Raw genomic sequence first — 25,932 nt, 5'->3', positions numbered from 1 at the left:
AGTTTTGTTCAGTAGAAGCACCAAACCGCCAAGTTGGCATGAATGTAGTGTGATAGGTTGTGGCTTCCCGCCCAGGCATCCTAAGTGTGATCTGACGACCTTTGCCTGTGAGGAGCAGTGACAATGTGGGTGACAGGGTTGTTGCACAGGCAGCCCATCCAGGCTGCGTCTGTTGTGAAAAATGCCTTGGGGGACAAGTGGCCCGAGTGACCAGCAGAAAGTGTTCTGGCTCCATCATGAACTAAGACTCTAGAAGCTCTTCTTACATTCCACCCACCCCCACGTACTCTGGAGAGCCTCAATGCCGGACAGGCGTTTGGCCGACTTTGAAAGGGTAACCTGCAAAAGTTCTTCATCTCCTACAGGCCAGGCACTGTGCTAGGCCCCTCAGCGGTGTCGCCATGAAGCACGATCCCCTTCCCAAAGGACTTGAGGCCAGTAAGGGAGAAGATGTGTGTGTGTGTGTGTGTGTGTGTGTTTGATGTATTAGAACGTCATGGAGCTGTGGCCGAGGATGGCAGGATAGCCCCAAGAACGATTCATTCACCCAGTGTTGAATCGAGTACCCACTATGTGCAGGGCGCACTGCTGGGAGCAGAAAGAGTGAAACCCTTGGTTTCCCTGTACTTGCGGAGCTTGCCTTTGAGCTGGGGAGAAGGGTAGTGAACAAGGTAACCAGCACACACAGAGATATTTAACCAACACATAGCTAAGCACCGCCGGTTGCCAAGGCCCCATCAGGGAGAATACTGGGGACCCTCCTGCAGGGCAGAGCGCACCCGGAGAATCAGAGGCAGCGGAAACAGAGCCTGCAGCCCCTTTGGGCCTCATTAAATGACTTTTACCTGATTCAAGAGTGGGAAACTACTGAAGGGTTTTAAGTTTCAAGGCTTTAAGGAGTTTGAAACTTTTGCAACTTGATGATTGCACTGTGGACAGTGGATTGGAAATGAGCAGGTAGAAGCTGGCATAAAAGTCCACCTTTCAAACCGGTGGGAAAGGCAGTGCTATTCAATGAATACGGTCAGTACATTCCACTGACGGCTCGGTTAAGTTAGAACTCTGCCGTGTGCCCTAGCTCATGCCATCTACAAAAGTAAATCCCACACCCTTAAAGGGATGAAAGTTTTGCTTTGGCTGGATGGCTCAGTCGGTTGAAGCAATGCCCCATACACCAACAGGTTGCGGGTTCAATCCCCAGTCGGGGCAGATATAGGAAGCAACTGATCTGTGTGTGTGTTTCTCCCTCCCCTCTCCTCTCCTCCCGCCCTCCCTCCCCCTTCCTCTCTCTCCCTCTTTCTCTCTTTCTAAAATATAAAAGTAAAATATAAGGAGTAAGTATATCTTTGTGTGAGGATTTAAAACAAAAGAGGTCAAAGTTTTATATGTAAAAAAGGAAATAAACCCCTCTTTTTATGTAGAATGTTTTATCTTGGAGTGGAGAATAAGACACAAAACCCAGAAGCTATAAAAAGTGATGCATAGATTTAACTGCATAAAAAAGTTAAACTTTGGTAAATTCAAAGAAAATGAAAATAATGGCAAATGAGGAATTGAGAGAATTACTTGTAATATGTATGACATGTAATAGGTTAATATTTGGAGTATAAAGAGTTCTTCAGTCCGTAATAAAAACAAATGACAGTGAAATAGGCCAAGAATATGAACAGGCAATGAATGACCAATGAACATAAAAGATATTCAACCAACTAGTCATTAGGGAAATGAAGATTGAATAAGAAGATATTGTTTTCATTCTTTTTAAATACTATAATAACCTGGGTTGCAAAATTCCCTATGCAAGGAAACTCATATCTTTTGGGGATAGCATTTTGGCAGCAAACATCAAAGTCTCAAATGTAAATACACTTTCATCCAGTAATTCTACTCCCAAGAATCCTCTAGAAATGTTCGTATATATACACACACACAAAGAAGTACATCCCAGAATACTTTTGCCAAATTGTCTGCACTTGTAAAAAACTAGAGATGTGATAAACGTCCATTGATAACAGACCATTTAAAGCAGGGGTCTCCACCAGAGACAGTCCTGCCCCCAGAGGACCTTTGACAACACCTGGAGACATTTTTGGTGGTCGCTCCTGGCTGCCAAACATCCCCCAGGACGGCCCCCCAAGACAGCCCCATCCAGCAGCAGTGCTGAGGCCGAGAAGCAGCTTGTCACATAAAGCCTCAGCCAGTGACAAGGGAAAGGGTAGATCTGTAGATATGCCATTGAAGATCTCTGAGACACGTCATAAAAAAATTATTTTACAACTCACTGTGTGATCTCGATGCGCATTTTTTAAACCACTAAATAATTCCCTCTCCTCCCAGGCACAACCACTGTTCACAGCTTCTTACAATTGGCCTTCCAGCGCTATTCCCAGCGCGGACAAGCCTGGGCGCTGGTGGTTGGTGTACTGCAGGTGACCGTGCTGCGTGGTTCGTGATTTGATGCAGAAACCAGGGCATCCGTTACCTGGCTGCTCCAGGCCTGGACGCGAGGCCACCTGACACAATGTTTTCTAGATGATTCCCCCTCCCATGTTTTTCCTTTGGCATTTGTATGTTTGAATACAGAACAAACTGTGTGCTGGGGTGAGGGGGTGGGAAGAAGCTTGCAGCAGAAGCCTGATGCTGCAGTGGGGGGGCGGGAGGGCAGAGGAAGGAAGCCAGGGCGAGCGTTCTCTCTCCCCATGGGTGTTCGTGAGATCGCACTGGGGTGGTTTCCTGGTGGTGACTCGTGGGGGCTTTCACAGAGGGCAGGGTAAATTTGCCTTCACCCTGGGGGCAGAATTCAGCCAACGCTGGGCACATTGCAAATTCCTCTTCCCGCCTGCCAGCTGTCAGGCAGAGTCATGTATGGGCCTTTTCGTCTGTCTCTGCAGTTTCCAACCACTAAGTCACGACTCGCATCTCTGACTTTTTGAATAAGCCTGGCTTTCCTCTCCTGCGCTTTTCCAGAAAATCCTCTTCGAATTGGGCCTGAGACTTTTTGATGCCATCTTCGTCAGTTACCTGCCCTCCTCCTGCCTGTCTCTCTCACAGACACCTCACTCCAAGGTCAGAATAAAAACCCTTGCGAGAGGCTGGCCTTAGCCAGCGTCCAGCCAGCCCAGGGCTCTTAAAACTAAAGGTGTCTGCTGCCACCTGCAGCCAGAAACAGGAACGCTTCACAGACCGGACTTGGCCGGAGCACAGAGCGCCAGGCCTGCCGAGCGCATGGGCTGCAGGCAGCAAGCGGCAGGGCCCCTGCCCTCCGCCGGCCTCTGTGGTTCAGCCCAGGGGAAGGCGTCTCCCAAACACGGCCTCCTGAGTCTCCTCCAGCGAGTGTCCGTCTGAGGCGTCACAATTCCCCTTCTCCCTCAAGATGTCAGGAAAGGGGAGAATTCTTGCCCCCCCCCTTACCCTTATTTGGTGCTTACCGCTTGACTAATAATGAAATAATAAAATTGACACAAGATTAGATTAACGGGAAGAGAAAATTTAAGACTGTGCACGGGAAAACCACAATGTGATGCTCGGCTCATACAATGAGGCTCAGTGCTCGAACTGGCCGCCTTTTTGTGCTGAAGCGTCGCTGTAAACTCCTTGACTCTGGATCTCTGAGCGTCAGTGTAAGCGTGTCTCTCTCAGGCCTCTTGGAGCAGCGAGGACACCTGTCACTTGGGAGACTGATTTCCTGCAAGCAAGGAGACAAGGGAGGGTCAAGGTGGCCTTCTGGCACCCGCTGGTTATCAAGTAACCTTCATTGAAAGTAACCAATATGGCATTGTGGGACATTTGGGGGTGGCCCGTCTTGGGCCCTAACAAGGGCTACCACCCGGCTGAGAGCCTGGCCAAGCTGCCTGGTGCCCGGCTGTGGCGTGTGGACCAGCGTGTTTTAGTTCCAAAGTTCTCAGGGGACAGCCGCTTCTCGCAGGCAACGTCAGCTGGCTTCACCTCCTGTGAAGTTGACCCCCGCTGCTCCTCTCACAAAAGCCGCCCCTCCTTTCTGGGAAGAATTCTGACAGTGTGGAGTCAGAAGGGACACGGGTTGGAGACGGGGGCTGGTTTCTAATCTGAGGTGACTCTAGTGACTCTGAACAGTCCCTTGGGCTGGTCTGTGAGACCAGCTTTGAGCCGAGGGTTCTTGCGACATGACTTTTAATGGACATCCACGTTCAGTCTTTTATTTTCAACACTCACGGCAGCTCCATGTAAAAGAACAAACCTTGAGAGGGGCTAGCAGGCACCCCGAGAATCAAGTCACTCCTTTGGATGGTATCACACTTCATTTACTCTGAACAGAAACCCCTCTGTCTTCCCAGAGCCCCCCACTCAACCCTGAGTTCAGAACTCCCACTGGGTCACCTCCGAAGTCAGGGTGTTTGTGGATCTGCTTTTGTAACAGGCAACCAGCAATGTCCCGAGAGGGCCGGCTGGGGGTGGGGAGCCAAAACCCTGGAACCTTTTTCTCTGCCATGGACATGTTCCTTGTGCTTCAACTTTCTGGAGGCCCCTGAGCACGGACTTGAATGATTCGGGGGTCTCCTGTGTTCGCACAGGTCACCTACTAGCCTTAGAAGAGTTCCTGAAAAGTTTGGTGCCAATCAAATCTGTTCTTTGTTGTTGGGGTTTTGGTTTTTTTTCCAAGTACACTAGCTAAGATGTTGGCTATCTAAACTAGGAATGCAAGAATCCTTGGAATCCAGCCCTGGCTGGCGTAGCTCGGTGGACTGAGCGCAGGCTGCAAACCAAAGTGTCACAGGTTCCATTCCCAGTCAAGGCACATGCCTGGGTTGCAGGCCATGACCCCCAGCAACCGCACATTGATGTTTCTCTCTCTCTTTCTCCCTCCCTTCCCTCTCTAAAAAATAAATAAATAAAATCTTTTAAAAAAAAAAAGAATCCTCGGAATCCTTGAGCAACATGCATAAGTATACACCCTCTACTGTCTAAAAGAGATTTTCCAAAATTGGGCTTTCCCAAAGAAGAGCACATGGTAGGCAGACTCAGGCCAAATGGACAGGATTCGAGAAGGCTGGTGTTGCAAACAAGTTTCCCAGAGAGGTCTGAGGTGGCTTGCGGTAGAGCAGTAACGTGTTCCTGCTGCACAGCACTCAGCCCGGGAGCTCAGAGGGGGAGGCCTGCCCGGGCCCCTTTGGGGCGCTGGGAAATCCCACATCTCTGTGTCACCAGGAGTAAGAGCTACTCTGTCACAGATGAAGGGCTGTAAAAATTATCCTAAGCTTTGCATGAAATTAGGTGCAGCATTGCTTCTTCACCCAGGAATCGCACCGCCTACTCCTGGATTACGTGCGTGTTCAGGCAGGCCTTGAATAAAAATGCCCCCCCCCACCCCCTGCCGAGTATGAGGGGTCTTCAGGACTGAGAGACCCAGAGACTCCCCAGACAGATGAGACCTGGGAGTAGGGGCCCACGGCCAGCACCCCACTCCAGACAGAAGCAAAGCCTCCCCTTGGCTTTAAAATGACCTCAAGGCATGAGTCATTCTATCACCATGGCTGACTGGCTGGAGAGGAACCGAGAAAATGAAAATATGTTGCTCATTAGCAAAGGGAAATACAACGAAGTTGAGAGTCCCTTCTTGTCAGAGCCACACTCTGCTGCTTTGGTCTGTGAAGCAGAGCATTCCTCATATCTGCTTTAAGCTTCATGCCGAGAGAAAATTAATTTCTAGCTGTTGACTTATCACTGAGGAGCTCGGTGGTACACTAGAAATTAGAAATGAGGGGCTTTAGAAAACAGAGCAATTTTTTTTGGCACTGACGACTTTAACCAGCGTTAGGCCCACTTTGCGATTTCCTCCTCTTTACGGGCTCACTTTCTACAGAGGGCCTCTGCACAACAGCGTGACAGTTCGGGACACGCCGGAGACCAGATGGCTCTCTTTGCAGGGACCGCCCTCAGTGGGGTGTTTAGCAGCACCCCTGGCCTCTCCAACTGTGGGTACCAACAGCACTCCCCCACCACCGTGTGACAACCCAAAATGTCTCCAGACGTCGCCAAAGGACACAAAATTGCATGCGTGCACACACACACACTTTCTATTCTATAGGAGAGAGGCAGCATAAAATAACATTTGTCCTAAGAACTTATATGCATGACCCATGGACATGAACAATGGTGGGGAGATGCCTGAGGGAGTAGGGGGTGCTGGATGGAAGGGGGCACAGCGGGAAAAAAAACAAGACAACTGTAATACTGTAATAGCATAATCAAAAATAAAATATAATTAAAACAAAAAATTAATTTTTGTCCTAAATTAGTTGTGCTTTTAAAATAGGTCCTAAGATTTTTACATACATTTAATACACTTTGAACACCTGTGAGTGAATAGGAATTTGTCTCTTTGAGTGCCCTTCACCGGAACTGAGAATCTCTCTACCCTCTTCCACGCTGCTCTCCCCTCGTGTTCATATGTTGCTAATCATTTCCCTGACCTGTTAATTCAATAATAGATTATTAATGTATTTTTCTCATTCATTCACTCATTCGCTCCTTCGTGCAACAAGAGACTTAGCGAGTGAGTCCTCGCCACACGCCCAGTGGTCACCAAGCACCACCTTGTCACCAGGATCCTTACACATCTGGTATCACATCCACCTTCCTCAGCTTGTTTGGGACAAGGGCTCCCATTTCAAGAAGTCAAAACTGAAGCCCTGGCTGGCGTAGCTCAGTGGATTGAGCACGGGCTGCAAACCAAAGCATTGTAGGTTCGATTCCCAGTCAGGGCACATGCCTGGGTTGCAGGCCACAGCTCCCAGCAACCGCACATTGGTGTTTCTCTCGCTCTCTCTTTCTCCCTCCCTTCCCTCTCTAAAAATAAATAAATAAAGTCTTAAAACAAAAAAAGAAGGCAAAACTGCATCTGACACAAAGGAGCCTGGTCTCTGGAGCCAGACAGACTTAGGTTCAAATCCCACTTCTGCTGCTCACAAGCTGGGTAGCCTTGGGCTAATTATTGAACCTGTGTGCCTCAGTACCCCTGTATGAACAGGGGGGTGACTTCCTCTACCCAGCAGAGTTCTGTGAGGCCTCCATGAGGTCATGTACATCAGGTGTCAGTAAATAGTAACATCGTCTGCCAACAGGTCGGGTGTAACGTATGAGTCGCCATCTTTGTGGGTCCAAAACAGTCAGATATCGGCAGCTTCCTGATGTTCAGCCGCATATGCAAACCCAAGATGCAGCATCGCAGGACTGTATCTGTGCGCTGTGGAGTCCAGCAAATAAATGGAAGGGTTCTGGTCGTCTATTTTCAGGACAAAGCCACTCATGGCCATTCTGAACATTCTCAACCAGGATGTGTTTTAAAAGCTTTTTCTGTAGTACAGAAAATTGTATACTTCCAGCCAGTTTGTGAGGAAATAACCTGAACGGCAGCAGTTCCTCCGTTTTCCATTGTCGTTTGCGTTGCTGTGGTTTTGTTGCCGTTTGACCCCTGGAGGTGCCTTTCTCTGACGGGTCTGTATTTGTGTCTCAGGTCACGCTGCTGATTGCCTTCATCTGCGTGAGCAGCTCTCCGTGGACCTACTACAGTGCCTTCAGATACTTCGAAGTGGTCACCATTTGCAACTTCATCATGATCCTCGCCTTTTACCTGGTCCATCTCTTCCGCCTCTACCGCACGCTCACCTGCATCAGCTGGCCCCTGTCGGTAAGGGAGTGGCCTGGCCCTGTTCTCCTTGCTTGAGTCAGGATGCTCGCCGGGCACGGAGACCCCGTGGTGTCCTTCTGGTCTGCCCACCCCACCTCTCCCACCGTCCTTAGCTGCTCCAGCCCTGAATTTCCTGCTGTTTGGGGCACTGCTCTGCCTGGCGTCCCACTGCTTTCTGAAACTCACCTTCCAGCTACGAGAGCGCTCTGCCTCTCACCCCCGTGTTTGTTTTCTCCGGTGACAGACAGTGGGCTGTGTGTGTGTGCTGGGAGGAGGAACGTGGAAGGAAGAAGGTGACGTGGGTGAAGGGTATTTTTACCGTCGTGAGTGTTGAATGACAAGATGTGGCAGCTAAAATGGACTGGCAGAGTCTGAGGAAAGATGTCAAAGTTGCCAGGGTTTTTTGTTCCCACTTGATTATTTTGTAAAAATAGCTATCATTCATTCACATGCCCTACAATTACCCACTGAGAGTGTAGAACACACTGGATTTTAGCATATCCCCAGAGCTGTGCATCCATCACCGCAGTCAATTTCAGAACAGTCCGTCACCTCGGAAAGAGACTCCACATGCTTTCTCTGTCACCTTCTACCCTTCGTCCCCTCCAGCCCTGACTGGCCACTACTCTACGCTCTGTCTCTGTGAGGTTTCCCATTCCGGACATTCTGCTTAAAGGGAGCCACATGCATGGTCTCCTGTGACTGGCGTCTTTCACTCAGCAGAGTTTTCCGTGGTTTATCTTTGTTGTCGCACATGTCGGCACTTCAGTCCTTTTCACGGCCAAGTAATAGTCCATTGAACGCTATTTGTACCGCACTTTGTGTATTTATTCGCCATTTATGGACATTTGGGTTGTTTCCGCCTTATGAATAGCGCTGTTGTGAACACACAGGTGCACGCTTTTCATATAGACGTGATCCCATTTCGCTTGGGAAGACACCTAAGTGTGGAATTGCTGGGTCACGTGGTGACCGTGTTTGCTCATTTGAGGACCTGCCGGACTGCTTGACAAAGCGGTGCATCAGGTCACGCTCCGTAAGCAGCGTGCTCAGGTTGCAGTTTTCCTGCATCCTTGTCAGCACTTTTTACTTTCCACCTTTCAGATTATAGTCATGCCAGTGAGTGTAAAGTGGTATCTTGTGGTTTTGATGTGTGTTTCTCTCTGGTGATTAATAAGGCCAATCCTCTTTCATGTGGTTTTTTTTTTTTTGTCCATTTGTGTATTTTCTTTGGAGAAATATCTATCAGAGCCTTTTCCCATTCTTTGATCAGGTTGTCTTTTTATTATTGAGTAGTAAGAGTTTTGGTATAGTCTAGTTAAAAGTCCCCTGTCAGAATTATGATTTGCTGATATTTTCTCCCATTCTGCTGGTTGTTTTTCACTTTCTTGATAGTGTTTGTTAAAGCACAAGTTTTAAATTTGGATTAAATCTATATTACATGTTTTTCTTTTGTTGCTTGTGTTTTGGGTATATCTAAAAGCCATTGCCAAATTCAAGACTGTGAAGATTTACCTCTAAATTTTATTCTCAAGTTTCATTGTTTTAGCTCTTACATTTAGATGTTTGATCTATTTTGAGTCGATTTTTGCATATAGTGTGAGGTGAGGATTCAGCTTCATTTTTGGCATCTGAATATCCAGTTGGCCCATCACTATCTGTTGGGAAGACTATCCTTCCCCCATTGAATGCCTTGGCCCCCTTGTTGAAAATTACTCGGCCATAAACACATGGATTTATTTCTGGACTCAATTCCATGGTGCTGATGTTACTACACTATCTAGATTACTGTAAAACTTGTAGTAAGTTTTAAAATTAAGAAGTGTGACTGTTTCTGTTTGTTCTTTATCAGGATTGTATTGGATTTTGGCAACTTTACATGAATTTTAGAATCAGCTTTTCAGTTTCTACAATGAAGTCAGCTGAGGTTCTAATAGGAATTACAGTGAATCAATTCAGAGAGGGTTACCACCTTCACAATAATAAATCTTGTGATTCATTTGTAATGGGAGGTTTTCAATTTATTTAGATCTTTTAATACTTCCTTTAACAATGTTTTAGAGTTTTCAGAGTATAAGCACCTTAGTTTTTGATGCTATTTCCAATGTAATTATTTTCTTAATTTCTTTTTTGGATTGTTTTTTTGCAAATGGATAGAAATACCATTAATTTTTCTATGTAGATCTGATGTCCTCAACTTTGCTGAGCTCATTTATTAATCTAATAGATTGTTAGTGGATTCCTTGAGATCTGCTGTATGCGAGATTGTGCCCCCTGTGAAGAGAGACATTTTACAGTCCCTTCCGACCTGGATGTCTTTTATCTTATTTTCTTGCCTTATTGCAAGAAATTAGTTGAATGAGGAATGAAAGTGGCAAGAGTTGACATCGTTATCATTTTTTCTGATTTTAGAAGGAAAGCAGTCCATCTTCCATTGTGAAATATGATGTTAGCTGTGGCTTTTTGTAGACGCTGTTTATCAGAACGAAGAAATTACCTTCCAGTCCTACTTTGTGGAGAGTTTTTTTATCATGAAAGGGTGTTACAGGTTGTCCAATGCTTTTTCTTCATCTGTTGAGATAATCATATGAGTTTTCCCCCCTTTATAGTCTATTACAATGTTGTATTACATTGATTTTAATGTGTGGAACCAAGCATGCACTCCTGAGATAAACTGTTTGATCGTAGTGTAAAAGTCAGTTTCCATGTAGCTGGATTTGGTCTGCTAGTATTTTGCTCAGGATTTTCACATTTGCACTCATAAGAGAGATTGTTCTCTCCTGACGTCCGTGTCTCATTTTGTTATCAGGGTAATACTAGCCTCATAGAGTGATTTGGGAAGTAGTCCCTCATCTTCTTACTTTTAGAAGAGTTTGTGAAGAGTCGGTAAGCCATGTGGACTTGGACTTTTCTTGTGGATGATTTTTTTTTCATTATTAACTCAAATTCTACTTGTTTATGCACGGCCAGGCACAAATAACATCCCTTTTTATTACAAAATCATAAGCATGTCATTCTGTAACATAACAGTATCACACTCAAGCACACCGTATGCCATTTTAGGTGAAATGTTCAAATTAAAACTATAAATTATTACACCCATTCTATTAGCCCACCAACCACACTCAGGCAGGCGTTACTTCTGCCGGGCCCTGTAGACTCATTCGGATTGTCTGCTTGTGCTCGAGTCACTTTCAGTAGTCACTTCCCTGGACTATGTTCGTCTCCGCTGAGTTACCTAATTTTGGCTTGCGGTTGTTGACAGTATTCCTTTAAAATCCTTTTTATTTCTGTAAGATGAGTAGTAATGTCCCCTCTTTCATTTCCAGTGTTGGTTATCTGAGTCTTTTCTCTCTTTTTTGAGTGTTTAATTTTTTTCTTGCTCAATCTAGCCAAAGGTTTGTCTTCTGTTGATCTCTTCAAAGACACCAGCTGTTGGTTTCATTGACTTTCTCTATTGTTTTTCTGTTCTCTGTCTGGTTCGTTGCTGCTCCAGTCTTTGTTTCCTTCTTTCTACTTGCTTTAGGGTTGGTTCGCTCTTCTTTTCCAGTGTCTTAAGGTGAAGGTTAGGTTGCTGATTTGAAACCTTTCTTCTTTTGTAATATGTGCATTTACAGCTATAACTATCTCTCTGAGCACTGCTTCGGTTGCTTCCGTAATTTTGGTATGTTGTATGTTCCTTTTCATTCATCCCCAGGTTTTTTCTAATTTCCCTTGTGATTTCCTCTTTGACCCATTAATTAGTTAGGAAGGTGTTGCTTAATTTCTACAGATTTGTGAGTTTCACAAATTTCTATCTGCTATTGATTTCTAATTTATTCCATTATAGTTGGAGAACATACTTCAAATTATTTAAATCCTTCTGCATTTATTGAGGGTTGGTTTATGGTTTGGCATACGGTCTGTGCTGGTGAATGTTTTATGTGAGTTGGAGAAGAATGTATATTCTCCTTTTGTTGGATAGAATGTTTCATAGATATCTGTTGCGTCTAGTTGTTTTATGGTATTGTTTGAGTCTTCCATTTCCTTGTTGGTCTTCTCCCAAGTTGTTCTAAACACTGTTGAAAGGGGGCCATTGAAGCCTCCAACTATTATTTTTGAATTATCTATTTCTCCCTTCATTTCTTTGAGTTTTTGCTTCCTGCTTTTGTTGCTCTATTATTAGGTGCATATATGTGTATAATTGTTATAGTTTCCTGGTGTATGGACATTTTCATCATTATAAAATGTCTTTTTTATCTCTGGTAATATTTTTTTGTTTTCAAATCTATTTTGTCTGGTACAACTTAGCCGTTCTCCCTTTCTCTTGGTTGCTATTTGAATGCCATATCTTTTTCATCCTTCTACTTTCAATCTACTTATATGCTTCAATATAAAGTGTGTCTCCTACAGAAAACAAATAGTTGGATCTCTTTTCAAAACCTAGTCTGACAACCTCGGCTTCGTGACTGAATTGTCGAATCATTCACATTTACCGCTATGACCCACTATCTTATTTTAAGAGAAATTTCTTTTGGCTTCCTAAGTTGTAAGTCCCCTTTCATAGTTCTGACAACTTTTTGCTTCTTTGGAGGACAAGCTCCTCTGGGCTTCCCTGATGCTGACAGTGAACAAGCGAAGGAGAGAGTAAAAGCCAGGGGCCAGAACGAGGGTGGGCTGAAGGGGGAATAAATGTTGGAAGGGTAAATTCAGCCACACATTTTTCAGCCGAGCACAGTTTAGGCTCCTTCCATTCAGGACTCTCTCGAGTCGTCGTCCCTGTCCCGGGTCATAGTCCTCTGCCCTGGCGTGTGGGGACCTTGGAGGTGGGGAGCGTCCAGTCACCGACCTCCTCTTCGTCCGAGTGTCTGTGGGCTGCCTTGCGATGTCCTTGTCTAGCGGCTAAGGGAGAAATCAGGGTCTTTGACTGCACAGCTCTGGCAAGGCCTGCAGCTTGAAAGTGGGACGCTGTCCCACGTTTAACAGCCACCTGCCCCAATGGGCAGAACTTCACGCAGGCGTGATTTCTGCACTCTCATCAAAGACTGAAAATGGATACACTCGGGATTCAGAGTGAATGCTGTGAATGGCCCTAAACCCCATTCTGCTCTGATCTGGTATTCCCTGGGGAGGAAGAAGGATGAGGTGCAAGTATTTCCATGTCGCTGAAGGGCATCCTAATCCCGGAGAGTGCATGGGGTGGATGCAGATGGTGGGCCAAGGGGAGGAGCAAAGGCAGAGTCCATCCTGCCTGTAGACTCAGCAGCAGAGCTTGGCCTGAGGCACCTTTCCAGAGAGAGAGAGCCAGCTCCCGGCACACAGCCACGCAGGAAACATTCTCTGGAGCAGAGGTAAAAGGCACCCACCCATCTCTTCAGGGAACTTGGCTCCTGAGGGCTGGAGCTTTGTGTAAATTCTCCAGCCAGGAGTTGGGAGAAGCTTGTTTGCTTTGGGCAGCTTTGGCCAGAGATCAAGGTGGTGTCTACAAACCCATCTCAGGAATGCAGCAGCCCTTCGTGGATACGTCTGCTCACACGAGATGCCACCCTGTCCTTTTGTCCCCTTCCTCCCTGACTGCCTGGCATCTTTTCTCTCTTGCTTGGCCTTGACCTCATCCTGGCCAGCCTTACGCATTCATCGCCTGTGAGCCGCACTGCTCCTGGGGGCTGTTACACGCCCCCCGCTTCTGTTCCTCTCTCCCGACAACCGGTTGCCCCTCAGAACCAGGAGTGGACCTCCCGACCCACCGCTCTGCTCTGTTTCTGCCCCCAGGAACTTCTGCACTATTTAATCGGTACCCTGCTCCTCCTCATCGCGTCCATCGTGGCGGCCTCCAAGAGTTACAACCAGAGCGAGCTGATAGCCGCAGCGGTGAGGACCTTGTTGGGGAGTTGGGGAGCCTTCAGCAATGAATTCATGTTTTGAACGATCATTTTCTTCCTGATGGGGGCAGCCAAGCGATTGTTTTCTGGGGCCTTTCTTCTACAGAATTGGTATCCACCTTGATCCAGCCAGCTCAGTCTCCAAAGAGCCTTAAACTTGGGCCCCCAGAGGAGGGTCTCAGGAGGTGAATCATCAGGGCTGTTGGCAAACAAAAGGGCCCCAGCGGCCCCGGCCTCTCTCTTGCAGCCACTACTTAAGTCACGTGGCGAGGAGGTGTTACATCACATGCCCGTTGTGGCCATGTGCTCATGGCTGCCTCGGCCCCATACACAGAAAGATTCTGGAGCCTCCTTTGGGCTCAGGGGAACAGTGCGGGGATCAGTTAGTGATATCAGCCATTAGTCCTAACTTTGCCAAACCTCAGTCTTAGCGGTAGTCAGGCCAGGAAGTAACCCTCCTCTACCTTTCACAGGGGGAAATTGACCCCTCCGATAGCCTGAGTAGAAGAAGCATGGAAATGTGCAAAACCACGGTGCTGTGGGAGCTTTTTTAATGTATCACACATATACAAACACGTGTACACCATTGTTTTTAAAAGATTTATAGATGCCTGTCATCTGATTAGCGAATTGTTTACGGGTTGGTGGCTTGAAGGACAGCTCTGATTTGCCTCATTAAGAAGCAGGCAGGATATTTCCATGTGCTTAAGAGAAGCTGTCTGTGTGCCGGTCACTCTTTCACGCACCAGCTCTCCAGGCCCTTGGCTCAGAGTGGGGCTATGCCTGGAATTCCACCGAGGGGAGTCTGCCCTCTACCGGTCAGCGTGGGGCAGAGGTCACTCCTCTAACTGCCCTTTAAGTGCCTCCCACAACCCACCCATCCACCCACCACCTTGCACCCCTGCAAATCCCCACTTCGTCCAGTCTCCAAGGAGAGATGCGGTTACCAGCCACAGGTTACCACCTGCCTGGCTGTGGACGGCTGGTGGGGGTGGGGGGGAATGAAGAGGAAGACCTGTGCCCACTGTTTCAAGACCACATTGGGGGGTTCCCACTGGGTTTTATGATTCCAGCTGCATATAATGGTGTTGGCCCTGGAATCCCAAAAACCCCATTTACCGTGCACCATCGGGGTCCCTGGGGAAGCCAGAGAAATAAAACAATAGGGTCCTTTGCTTATGAGAAAGTGGTGATCCAACTCAGGAGTCAAGGCGAGGCACGTGAAACAATTAGCAGACAAGGCATTGTCGTCCAGAATAGCATTCTGTAGCAGCGTAATAAACTGTTCAATTATGCAGTGCAGACAGTTGGAGACCAGGATGGTATATAATGTGCTAATTGTGCAGAACAGACAATGAGAGGCCCGAACAGGCTTTAATAGGCTAATTATGTGGTGCAGACAATCAGTACAAAAGGAGCCAGGCAAAGGACCTCGGGAAGGGGAGGTAGGCGAGGGCCTGTGGGGGCAGCCACTCACTGCAAACCAGCAGGCAGGCTTGCAAAGAAAACCGAACCTTGAAAATCCTGCCCTTCGTCCTGGGCCATTCTTCCTGGATGTCACCAGTGGTTTCGGCTGGGCACTCAGGGGCAGCACAGCGACCCTGAGGCTTTTCGCAAGGCTCAGAACACCTGGGCAACACGTGGGGCAGAGTGTGCGCTCCAGAGCCACGCTCCCTGGGCTCCACTCCCAGGGCTGGCCTTGCTGTCTCTGTGGCCCTGGGCAGAACCCTTGACCTCCTGTCCCCCCGTTTCTTCAGCTGTAAAATGAGGGGCTGGGAGGGTAATACCGGGGTCCACCTGGCAGCACTGTGAGGGTTAAAGAAATTAACACACCTGAGGGCTTAGAAGACTGGTGGGTACATAGTAAGTGCTCAATAAATTTTAGCTACACAGCTGCCAGATTTGTTCACTAGTCAGGAAAATGACTCCAGACTTTGAAGTTCCACCCAGGACACCAGAGCGAGGGCCTCTTCTTCTCGGGACGCCCTGTTCCCCACCCACAGACAAGGAAGTTGGACAGGGCGAGGTCCTCACACCTGAGCACTGGGTGGGCCCCCCAGGAAGGAAAGGGGCGCTGCCTGAACTTGTTTTAGTCTCATATTATTTAACTATGTGCAAATGTAAGGCTAGAGGGCAAGGCCTCCACGCCTGGCTCTGACACAGCTATAAAGCTAGACCAGAACCATAATGCATGCAATGCAAACAGTGCTACCACACCGATTAAACCCAACTGAACATTAAAAGTTTAAAACTCAGATGAAAATGTACAACTCCTCCTTCTGTTTCATTAGCCCAGGATAAGGAAAGTACAGTGGCTTGGCCCCAGCTCAGTTGAAACATGAACTTGAACATGGGCACTGAAGTTGCCCAGAGCGGGAAGAGCCGAGGGGTGGAGACCTGGAGGCCTGGCTGCCAGGCCCGACCTGGGTCCCAGCCCGGGGACCTGGGGCCAGGGCCTCATCTCCACACCTGAGAGAGGGCGCAGAGTTTGGGTCGGGCGATTCCGAAAGCAAGCTCCCCGCCGGCCACAGTCAAGGCAGGGAGCTGGCACAGAGACGAGAGGCAGACTGCCCCAGCTGTTGGCCCTGGGTCTGGGAACTCCCTCTCTTTCCCCCCCATGCAGATCTTTGGTTTCGTGGCCACCTTCCTCTGCCTGGCGAGCGTGTGGCTGTCCTACAAGATCTCTTGTGTGACCCAGTCAGCAGGTGAGTCCTGGTCGTCTGAACACAGATGGTCTCTGACAGGTCCCTGTGCTCAGGGACAGCAGGGCAGCCTGCTCTGGAGCTTCGCAGTGGAGAGGAGTCTGCTGTGGAGGAGGCCGAGGGTGCGCAGCCGCCCAGGGGGACGGAGGGGACGCAGGGCCCTCTGCCCTCTCCTCCCCTCCCCCGTCCTGGTCCCCGCCCCCGCCCCGAAAAGCCCTAACGTTTCTGATGGGGAAGCATTTTCTTTAAATGTTTCCTAATGACAAAAATAAAATATAGAACACTTAGAAAATGCAAATAAGAAAAAAAATAGTTTAATAAAAACCATCTGTCATCACACTACCCAGAAATAAAACCTGCTGGGTGTCTTTCCTTCCAGGATTTCCTCTTGGAATGTACAGACAGATGGGGGCGGGAGGGGGGAGGGGAGAGAGACGCTGCTTTGATGAAAACGATCCGAAATGCCTGTTACTTTGTGACCCGACCTTTTTCTTCTGCTTCGCCATCTCTCAGACATCGTCCCCCGCTCTGCAGGTGCTCTTTTCTGTCGTCCTTGACGGCTCCGCGATGTCACATCGAGTCCATGGTGTGTCTGTGCCACCGTGCACTTGTCTCCTGTGGGGGGGGGGCGGCACTGTCTCTTGCTGTTGTTTTAATTCTTTGCTACTAAAAAGTGCTGGGATGAACATCCTCATAATACCTGTACCTGGTATTTTTTCTTTAGACTTTTGCTGAAAGCTCGAACCAGCTATTTTGAATAATCTGCTTTATTCTTTGATCTCGCACTTCCTCCCTTTGTTCTTTTTCTTAAACACACACACACGCACACAAATATCGCAGCATTTACACCATGCTGCGTGAGTTGCCCTGCAGAAAGGTTGTCACAGCAGAGCAAAGGTGAACAGGACAGGCACCAGTCACGAAAGACCTCGGGGGGTGGGGCTCCATTTGCAAGACCCGTGCAGAAGAGACACGTCTGCGGGGCGGAAAGGAGATAGATGAGCGCTTGCCTGGGGAGGGGGGCGGGGGGGCTGCGGGGCTGCCGGCTCACGGGTGTGGGGCTTCCTTCCGAAGCCGTGGGAGTGTTCCGAGAGGGCTGCACAGTTCTGTGAATGGAGCGAGTGTGGTAAAAGCCATGGGTGAATTCGGTAGTGTGTGAATTATATGCCAGTAAAGCTGCTTAAGAAAAAATGAATGATAAAAACAGAACGTAAAAAAAAAAAAAAAACGCTAACAGGTCATGTCCAGAGGTGGTCAGTCTGTAGATACTGGTGTAAACATGTGACTTAAACTCTTGGAGGAGCAGAAATGGAGCTCAGGTAGCTCTGGGGAGAAAGCCTTGCAGGGGGGTAGGGGTGGGCGTGGGCACCACATAGGGATGGAAATCCCCTCCACACTATTTCATTTTTTGCCTTTTTAGAAATGTATTTTAAAAAGAATAAAATAATCCCAGCGACAGTGGGTGTGGGTGGAGGAAGGCAGGGCACCAGGCCTCGCGTGGGTCAGCCGCTGGTGTGTGGCTCCAGGGGCGGTCCTCACTCTGCCTTCTCCTTCCCAAGATGCAGCCGTCTGAGGACACCACAGGCTCCGGGTCTGCAGGAGGCCCCGCGGGACGTGCAGCCCCGCAGACGGGAGGATCCATGCGCCGGCGCCCGTAGGAAAGACTTCTGAACCTGTGTCCTGTGCCAAAGTGCCGCCCGGGGCTGGGGGGCACAGGAGGAGGCCTTCACCGTTCTCCTGGGCTCCTGAGCTGCCCCCAGCCTCTCTCCGCAGCCTGAAGAGTCTCCCTCCCCGCCCCGCCCCGCCCCCCGGGGAAGGAGAAGCAGCCTCCAGGGAAACCCGGCCTCTCATCCCCCTCCTGCTTCTGAAACTGCCTCAGGAACAGTGCCTCACGCACCCCACACAGCGGGGGTTTCTGAACCCTGCATCACTCCCGCCCCTCGTCCCTGGGGGGGTGAAGCTGCCTTAAGCCTCTTTGGAGGAACGAAGCCCTTTCCTAATTTATCTGGCTTGGGAACCCGGTCTTGACGACGCCCCGATGCCCTCGTTCTCACAGCCAGGCGAGCCTGTACAGGCGCTGCGGTCAGCCTGTCCCCAAAGATGAGATCTCGGCCTCCTTTCCCGACTCTGCCTTCATAACCCGTGTGTGTGTGTGTGTCTGTGTGTGTGCGCGAGCGTGTACGTGTGTGTTTTAAATAAAATATTGATTGACCAATGGCAGAAGGATTTCTTATTAAACCAGAGGAAGGCTGTAAAACCAGGAGCCAAGTGGAGGGGCCCAGGAGGCTCGCTGGGGCCACCCACCCGCGGGAGGTGAGCCGAGTAAAGGATCCTGAAGACAGCAGCCTCTCAAGATTTGCATATTTTCAAAGTAAACTGATTTCAAGGGTGGGAGCCAGTAACATTCATGCAAGACACACAGCAGGACTCAAAGCAACTCAGGCAGCCTTTAAAAAAATGAAATTCAAGCCCTGATTCATGCAGCTCGGCTAGGTCGGTTGGTTGGGCATCTCCTGCAACGCCGCGGGCTGCTGGTCCGATTCCCGGTCAGGGCCCACGCCCGGGTTGCGGGTTTGGCCCCAGGTCAGGGCGTGTCCGTGAGGCAACTGACAGATGTTTCCCTCTCACATTGGTGTTTCCCTCTCTTTCTCCCCTGCTTTCCCTCTCTCAAATTAATAAGGTCTTTTTTTAAAAAAGGAAATGCTGCCACATGCTGCCACATGCATGAACTCGTAAGACACTGTTCAATGAATGAACGCAGACACAAAGCAACAAATGCTGTGTGATTCCCCTTACACGAGGGGCCCAGAGGTGTCAGAGGGACAGAAGGGGGTTTAACGGGGACACTTTCCATCAGGAAGGTGAACCCTCCTGGAGGTGGCCAGCGGTGGCGGCCACACATCAGTGTAAATGACATTAATGCCACCGCGCTGTGCACCTAAAAACTGTTAGCGTGGCAAGTTTCCTGTTATGTGTAATTTTACCCCAATTTTTTAAAAAAGCGATACAGGACCTCTGTCTAGGCATTGGAGTCACTGAATGGGGGAAGACAGAGACCCAGTTACACGGCGGCCAGCACCACCGTCCAACCACGACGCCTGGCAGGCCCCGGAGAGTGGAGCTGTGTGACGCTCTTGCCTTGTCCAAACCAGGCTCCCCCTGGGGCTGCCCAGCCCCGGGGCCGCGCCTGCGTGTAACCCAAACTCTCCACCCCACCCCAGCTCCCCGCCCAGGGAGGGGGCCCACCCAGCAATCCCCCCCAGGCAGGACCAGCACAGATGTGGGAGGAGGGAAGGTTGGGCCCATGGAGGGAGGGCAGGGGGTCAGGGTCTGCCCTGAGGACCAAGAGGCAGCCCTGGCTCAGTGTGGCAACCCAAGGACCCAGGAGAATGTTGTGTCACCTGAGGACAAAGCGGGTCTGCCTGCATCCTCTACCGCTAGAGGCCAGGCCCCTGGCCGGCAGAGCCTCCCCCGGCCTGGCCTAGCTGCTGGAAAGGAAGGGGGGAAGGTGGGGGCCAGTGCTCTCCCCCGCTCCTCCAGGCAAGCCTCTGCCACGGGTGTTGTCTCACCACCCACAAGGAGGGCTGCTGCTCAGAGAGGCTCTCGAGCATGGCTTTGGTGTGGTCCTCTCTCTGCAGCAGGGTGCGTGCGCCGGCGGGACTGCCCGCCCCTCCTTGCGTGGGGAAGGAAGGCCCCTGCCCTGAACATGCTGGCACTGGAGCCGAAGGCTCGTGGAGAAAGCTGAGTGCACGTGAGGTAAGTGACCGAGCTGGGATTTGAGTCCAGCTCTGGTGTCTTCTGGCCCCCAGACTGGGACACCCCCCCACCCCGGGCCACTGGGATGTTCAGGCAGGGCCGGAAGTGACTGGCTGCCTTGTGGGCAGTTGGCTGTGGTGTCTGCAGACAGGCCCAGAAGGAAACATGGGCGTGTTCCTGAGGGCCCTGGCCTGATGTGCTCCTCGTGCTGCAGCCGAGTGCTGGAGGCTTCCTTCCCAGACGTGTCTACCTGCTCAGCCCTCAGCCCGGGCCTCCAGCCAGGAGGCTAAAGCGGCCCAGAGCTGGCCCATCCCCTCCCTGGGTGCCGCCTCCCAGCCTCTTCCCTAACATGAAAAACAAACATGTGTTGCCACGGAAACAGCAGGTCTTTGGCAGCCCCCAGCAACCACTTCCCCCTGTGTGGCGGTGTCTGAACTGCCTGTTGTGAATGCAGGGGTTTGGGGGGCTCACGGGTACCTGATTTTAGGGGCAAAACATCCGTTAGCACCTAAAACCACCTAAAAGGCACACACTGCTGTCATCCACAGCCAACCCCGACACAGGGAACCTGCACAGTCTCCCTCCCCAGGGGCGGCCCTCAGCAAACGCTGCCCGTGGCCTCTCGTTGACAGAGACAAGCGTGTGAGGCCAGCTGCTGAGACACCTGCCACCCCTCCTGGGCGAGCGGGGACCTCTCGGTCCCACAGACTGAGAGACAAAGCAGCGGGCGAATCCGAGGAAGAGCCTACAGCCCAGTTGTCTACCTACTTACTGCAAACTGCACTTTTCAGACTGATCCCACTTAGGAACTGAGTTTACAATAAATGTTGGAAATTGACGATTCCTATTAATATCCTATTTCCTGTTTTATGTCACGGAGTTTTACATATGGTTTAGATTGAATTTTTCCTGCTGAAAAAAAATAATAACAACAAAAAGCTAGGAGCCCCTGACTTAGGTGAAAGGAGCTGCCAGGCCGCCTGCTGGTTGTGCACATGCGCACCTGGTGGACGGAGAGGCGACCCGCCCGGCCGGAGCAGATGCCCAAAAGGCCTTCCTCATGAAGACCACGGCGAGACCACTGGGAGCCCCCGCACCTTGTAAGGAGATTGAAGCGACTTGCGTATCACCTGGGTTTTATTGTAATGTTCCGTGTACATGGAAAATGATGCGAAATTTTTAGAAGACCATGATTAACTTGGTGTAGTTGAGAAAAAAGGAGATGGTGTGGTGTGAAGGGTGCCCTTTAGTCCGGTTCCGGATAATGACAAGAACCAGAACAGTGGGCACGCGGGGTACTGGCTGACCACCCCTGTCAAAACCCTCCCACCCAGGCAGGGGCGCCTGTGGTGCGGACAGCGGCCCGGTGTTGCCCGCTGTCCCCCGCTGTCCCCAGGTGACCATGAGAAGTGGAAATCTGGATTTTTAGGCTAAACAGGGACTGATTTTTAAAGGTTGCCAAATAAACCTTTTCAAGGTACACTCCAGGCCAAACCAAACCTCTGCGGGGAATAGATGCAACCAGTGGGCCCTCGGTTTGCGACTCCACCCGGCCTCGGGGGAGGTGGGGGTTGGGCAGCAGGAAGTCAAAGCCAAGGCGAGGAGCGCGTAGCGGCTTCGCTGGGCTGGCAGCTGCTTCCTCCTGAATCCCCCGGGCAGCGTGCGGGACGGGGGCCCTCCCTGGGGAGTCCCCGGGATCCCCTGCCAGCGGCCGCGCCTGCCAGGGCGCTGCCGGAGCTCCTAGCTGGGCGCAGCTTTCCTTTAACGAAACCAGTGGCGGCCGTGGACCCGCGCCGCGTGCCCTTCCCTAGCGGCGCGCGCCCTCTTGTGGCCAGAGGGGAGAAGCGCCGTCTTTGGTCCCTGGAGGAGGGTCGGGCTTCCGAAACGGAGTTTGCCCAATCCAGGATTCAGAATTGATGCACCAACTTGTACATTGTATTTGGACCCTCAAGTGCGCGGATGAATCATGCTTCTCGGTTCATGACACTGTCACACTCTAATCGTCGGCCCACGCAAGGTCTCCTTCCTCCATTTCTATTTTTAATAAGGCAGTCAGTATGAAGCTAGACCCATGACATCACCACCAGGTAACTGTAACCATGAGCTCCCCCATCTCCTTCACCCCTCTCTCCTCTCCAAAAATAACCTCCCGAGTCTCCTCCCATTCACCACACCTTTGCCTCTTATTACAGAGCTGTATTGTAGCTACACGTATTGCCTTCAGAGTGCAGTGTGCAACTCTGTATGCATGATAGTTGTCTATAACTAAATGAAAATAACGCCACGCTGTACGTAGTCTTTTGGGACTTTATTCACTCGCCATTGTACTGTTGAACACAGCAATTTTCAACCTTTTTAAAATCTCATTGCACACACAAGCTAATTACTAAACTTATGTAGCACACCAAAAAAATATATTTTTGCCAATCTGACCAAAAAAAAACCAGGTATAATTTTGATTCATTCATACCAAACAGCTATTGTTGGGTTGGCTGTTGTCATTTTTTTTTAATTTTACAATCCAAGGTTAAAGGGGTCGGTGTGCCTGACTAAATAGTCAGGTTAGTGCATGTTTTAAAAATTCTTGTGGCACCCTAGTTGAACATTGCTGCTGCAACAGAGGGCCCCTCCGCCGCCTTTATGCAACAGGTTACATCCTCTTGCTCTCGCTTATCGCTGGTCACCGGTGCCTTCCCGTGGCCACTGCCGGGGGACCCACTCAGCACCCACACACGTGCCACCTGCACGTGGCCGCTGGAACACCGCAATCAGTGGACACGTTTGTTCTCCCTCACTCCCTGACAGACTGTCCCAGGGCAGGTGTCAAACAGCTTCTCCAAGGGACCAAGCACACCATCACCCAGGAAGTCATCCTTCCTCCCCAGCTTCACTCCCGAGGTAGGGGGATCATCAGCTGGACATGAGGGGACATGCCTCATACATGACCAAAGTACAGCCTTGGGGGAGGGGTGAATGGATGGGGCTGGAATGAAAAGGACCTGTAGGCTCCCCAGGGGCGGGTGGAGCAGAAAGCCACTGAAGTTCTCACATGAGGTGCATTTCTGACAAAAATTAAAACCCTGGGCAATCTACTGGATGCTAGGGGGAAACGGTAGCCCAGGAAAAATCCTAGCACAGAGGCGGATATTTAGGATCAAAAGCCAGGGAGATGATAGAATAAAGGAACAGCAGAACCAGACTAGCTGGGGGCTGAGGCTGCAGAGCAGCAGATGCAAAAGCCTGGAGTGCACTCCACAGCTGCAGCGGAGCCAAGACGTAAGTCTGAGTTGATACCACTCAGACCGGGCAAGGTACAGCAGTGGGAGAAAAAGGGACAGGATATGGTATGGGGTTTGGCCTCCAGGTTCAGCCCCGCCCAGGAAGCCCTGGATATTCCTACACTTACTAGATCCTGGCTCTAGTTTTGTGGTTTTGTGTGTGTGAGAGAGAGAGGTTGTTTGTATTTTGGCTTGGACTGTGTTTGCTGCTCTTTTCCAAGAACCTGCTCATGGGATACATTCATTGCAACCCCTGTTCGTGGCTCACATGAGGGTCAGTCACAGGCCAAACTGAGGATGGCATTTACCCATAAAGCTTGCCAAGCCGAGCAACAGAAACAATGCCTTTTCCTGGGAGAAGAAAAGTACACGGTCTTCTCTCACAATGTTTCGCGCGGCCAGGACTGCTAGGCAGAGCTCCAAAGTTTCCTGAAAGCCGAGCACTGCTGTCAGGCCAAAGGAAGCTGGGAGCTGCACTGGGTACTGTAGAAGCTTAAACAAGAGCGTAACCCTGACTGGTGTGGCGCAGTGGATTGAGTGCCGGGCCTGTGAACCAAAGGGTCACCAGTTCAATTCCCAGTCAGGGCACATGCCTGGGCTGCAGGCCAGGTTCCCAGTGAGGAGCATGCGAGAGGCAAACACATTGATGTTTCTCTCCCTCCTTTCCGCCTCTCTAAAAATAAATAAATAAAATCTTAAAAAAAAAATAAACAAGAACGTGGCCACCTTCATTTCCACGACAGCACCGAGTGACTGCGTGTGTTGCTGCTGTCCCCCTGGTCCTTGGCCTGCAGCCTACGCAGGGGGTTGCTAACGCCTTATTTTAGATCCCCGGGGGGAAATCCATTGGCCTCCCCCGGACACAGGACACAGGACCCATTCACGGCCCTGCGTTCCCCAGTGATGCAGCATCCGTGGTTTGGACACAGGATGGGAATGGCTGGTGGACATGCAGGGATTTCCGCAACGGCTCCACGGGGGAAACTGCCTGCGCCCCCAGGCACTGCTGCAGGAAAAGCAGATGGGACCTGAGTGAGGACGAAATCCAAGCGACTTGCCTTCCTAGTAACCGCGTTGGGAGCTGTGTCCCAGCTCGAAAAGACAGCTCACCATCAGTTCAGGACAAACTCTGTAGCGGCCCCCACCCAAATCGGCTGCCTTGCGTGCTGGCTACTGGAGGCAGTACGTCCGAAACCTGGGAATCCTCCCACAGCCTCCGCCCCATGTCAGCAGACACGGGGCCACATCTGAATGAGGCCCCGATGACAACACAGTTCCGGCCGGGCAAGACGCCTTACCCTACCGATCTCAAGGAACTGCCTGCGCACTTGACTGGGGCCTTTCGCAACAGGCTCCCCCACTTCTGCTGGGCCTCTGAGTGTTTGTGTCTGCAGACTTCCTCCTGCTGTGGGAGGCAGCTGGAGCGCCACTGAGGCCGTCTCCAACTTGGCATTCTCGTGGTGTGAGTCTGAATCATCCCACAGGTGGGACAATCTCTAGGGGCTCCTATCATGAGAAGACGAACCTTCAAATTAAGGACCCAAACCAGCCCCTGAGCCTTTAATCATCTGTGCACACTGGTGGTTACCCACTCATTAGACAGAGTGAGTGTCTTCCCTAATGCACTGCTGGTTTAATGAAGGCCTCACCTGCAAAGGAGCCCAGCTGACAAGCATCGCTGATGGAAGAGCCCCCCCCCCGCCCCCCAAGGGGAGCAGTTGTCCTCCGAGATGCTAGTGCCGTCCAGGGAGGGCCGACGGCTGAGGGCCCACAGCAGCGGCCACTCCATGCAACGGGCTGACACGTGGGGCTGCTAGCCACAGAGTGTAGCGCCCCAAAGACCCATTGAATGATATCTGTGCATAGGCTCTCGGGCTGTCAAGAACGGCCTGCCTGTGGGGTCAGGTCTTTGGGCTGCCCAGGACTGGACTAGTACTAACTCACCAAATAGTGGGTGGTGCCCCCCCTCGTGGAAACATGTAACTATTTAATTACACACATGTAGTTATATGAAGCAAGCACATCTAGAAGAAAAGCGTCTCGTCTAGACAAACCAACGGGGAAAAAGCCGACGAACACGTGTGGCCATCATCCGAGAGGGGAGATCACACGCTCGTCCAGATCACAACGAGCTGCTCTGGGAACCGGCACCAAGCAGGAGGCGAGAGAGGGGTGCTAGCCTGGCCGGTGGGGCTCAGCCAGTTGGGCATCGTCCTGCAAAGCGAAAGGTCACAGGATCGATTCCCAGTCAGGGCACATGCCTGGGTTGTGGGTTCAGTCCCCGGTCAGGGCACATAGGAGGCAACCCATGGATGTTTCTCTCTCATATCGATGTTTCTCTCCTCCTTTCCCTTTCCCTTCCCCCCTCTCTAATAAAAACAATAAATCTTTAAAAAAAGAGATGGGTGCTGATTTATGCCAGGGCGAACACCCATTACGGCCAGATAGTCTCTAGGGAAGGCTTGTAGAAAGCACCCTCCGTGCTGGCGTGCATCCAGCTGGTGGGACAGATGGCAGTCACATTACAGAACGCCCTTGACTCCACGGCAAGTTCAAAGACATGTTCCAGGAAAGCTCAATGTCAAATACAAAGATAAAATCTTAAAGGAACCAAAAGTTATGTACTATGAATGCAGGCTAACAGTGGATTTTTTTTGCAGTGTTACAGG

At 50.4% G+C, this 25,932-nt stretch overlaps 1 protein-coding gene across 1 annotated transcript in view; it reads left to right on the top strand.

Moving 5' to 3' along the window:
• Positions 1–18,446, top strand: part of CMTM7 (CKLF like MARVEL transmembrane domain containing 7) — a 45,239-nt gene extending 26,793 nt beyond the window's left edge. The window contains exons 2-5 of the mRNA XM_045856994.1: positions 7,493–7,666; positions 13,418–13,516; positions 16,151–16,232; positions 17,789–18,446. Coding sequence (XP_045712950.1) covers positions 7,493–7,666; positions 13,418–13,516; positions 16,151–16,232; positions 17,789–17,802 — 369 coding nt within the window. The 3' untranslated portion in view covers positions 17,803–18,446. The remainder of the gene's footprint in view (positions 1–7,492; positions 7,667–13,417; positions 13,517–16,150; positions 16,233–17,788) is intronic.
• The last annotated feature ends 7,486 nt before the right edge of the window (positions 18,447–25,932 follow it).

The sequence above is a fragment of the Phyllostomus hastatus genome, unplaced genomic scaffold, assembly GCF_019186645.2.
Source record: "Phyllostomus hastatus isolate PE091 unplaced genomic scaffold, TTU_PhHast_1.1 phas_scaffold_129, whole genome shotgun sequence".
NCBI classification, from domain to species: Eukaryota; Metazoa; Chordata; class Mammalia; order Chiroptera; family Phyllostomidae; genus Phyllostomus; species Phyllostomus hastatus.
This window is presented reverse-complemented; position numbering and strand designations above follow the sequence as displayed.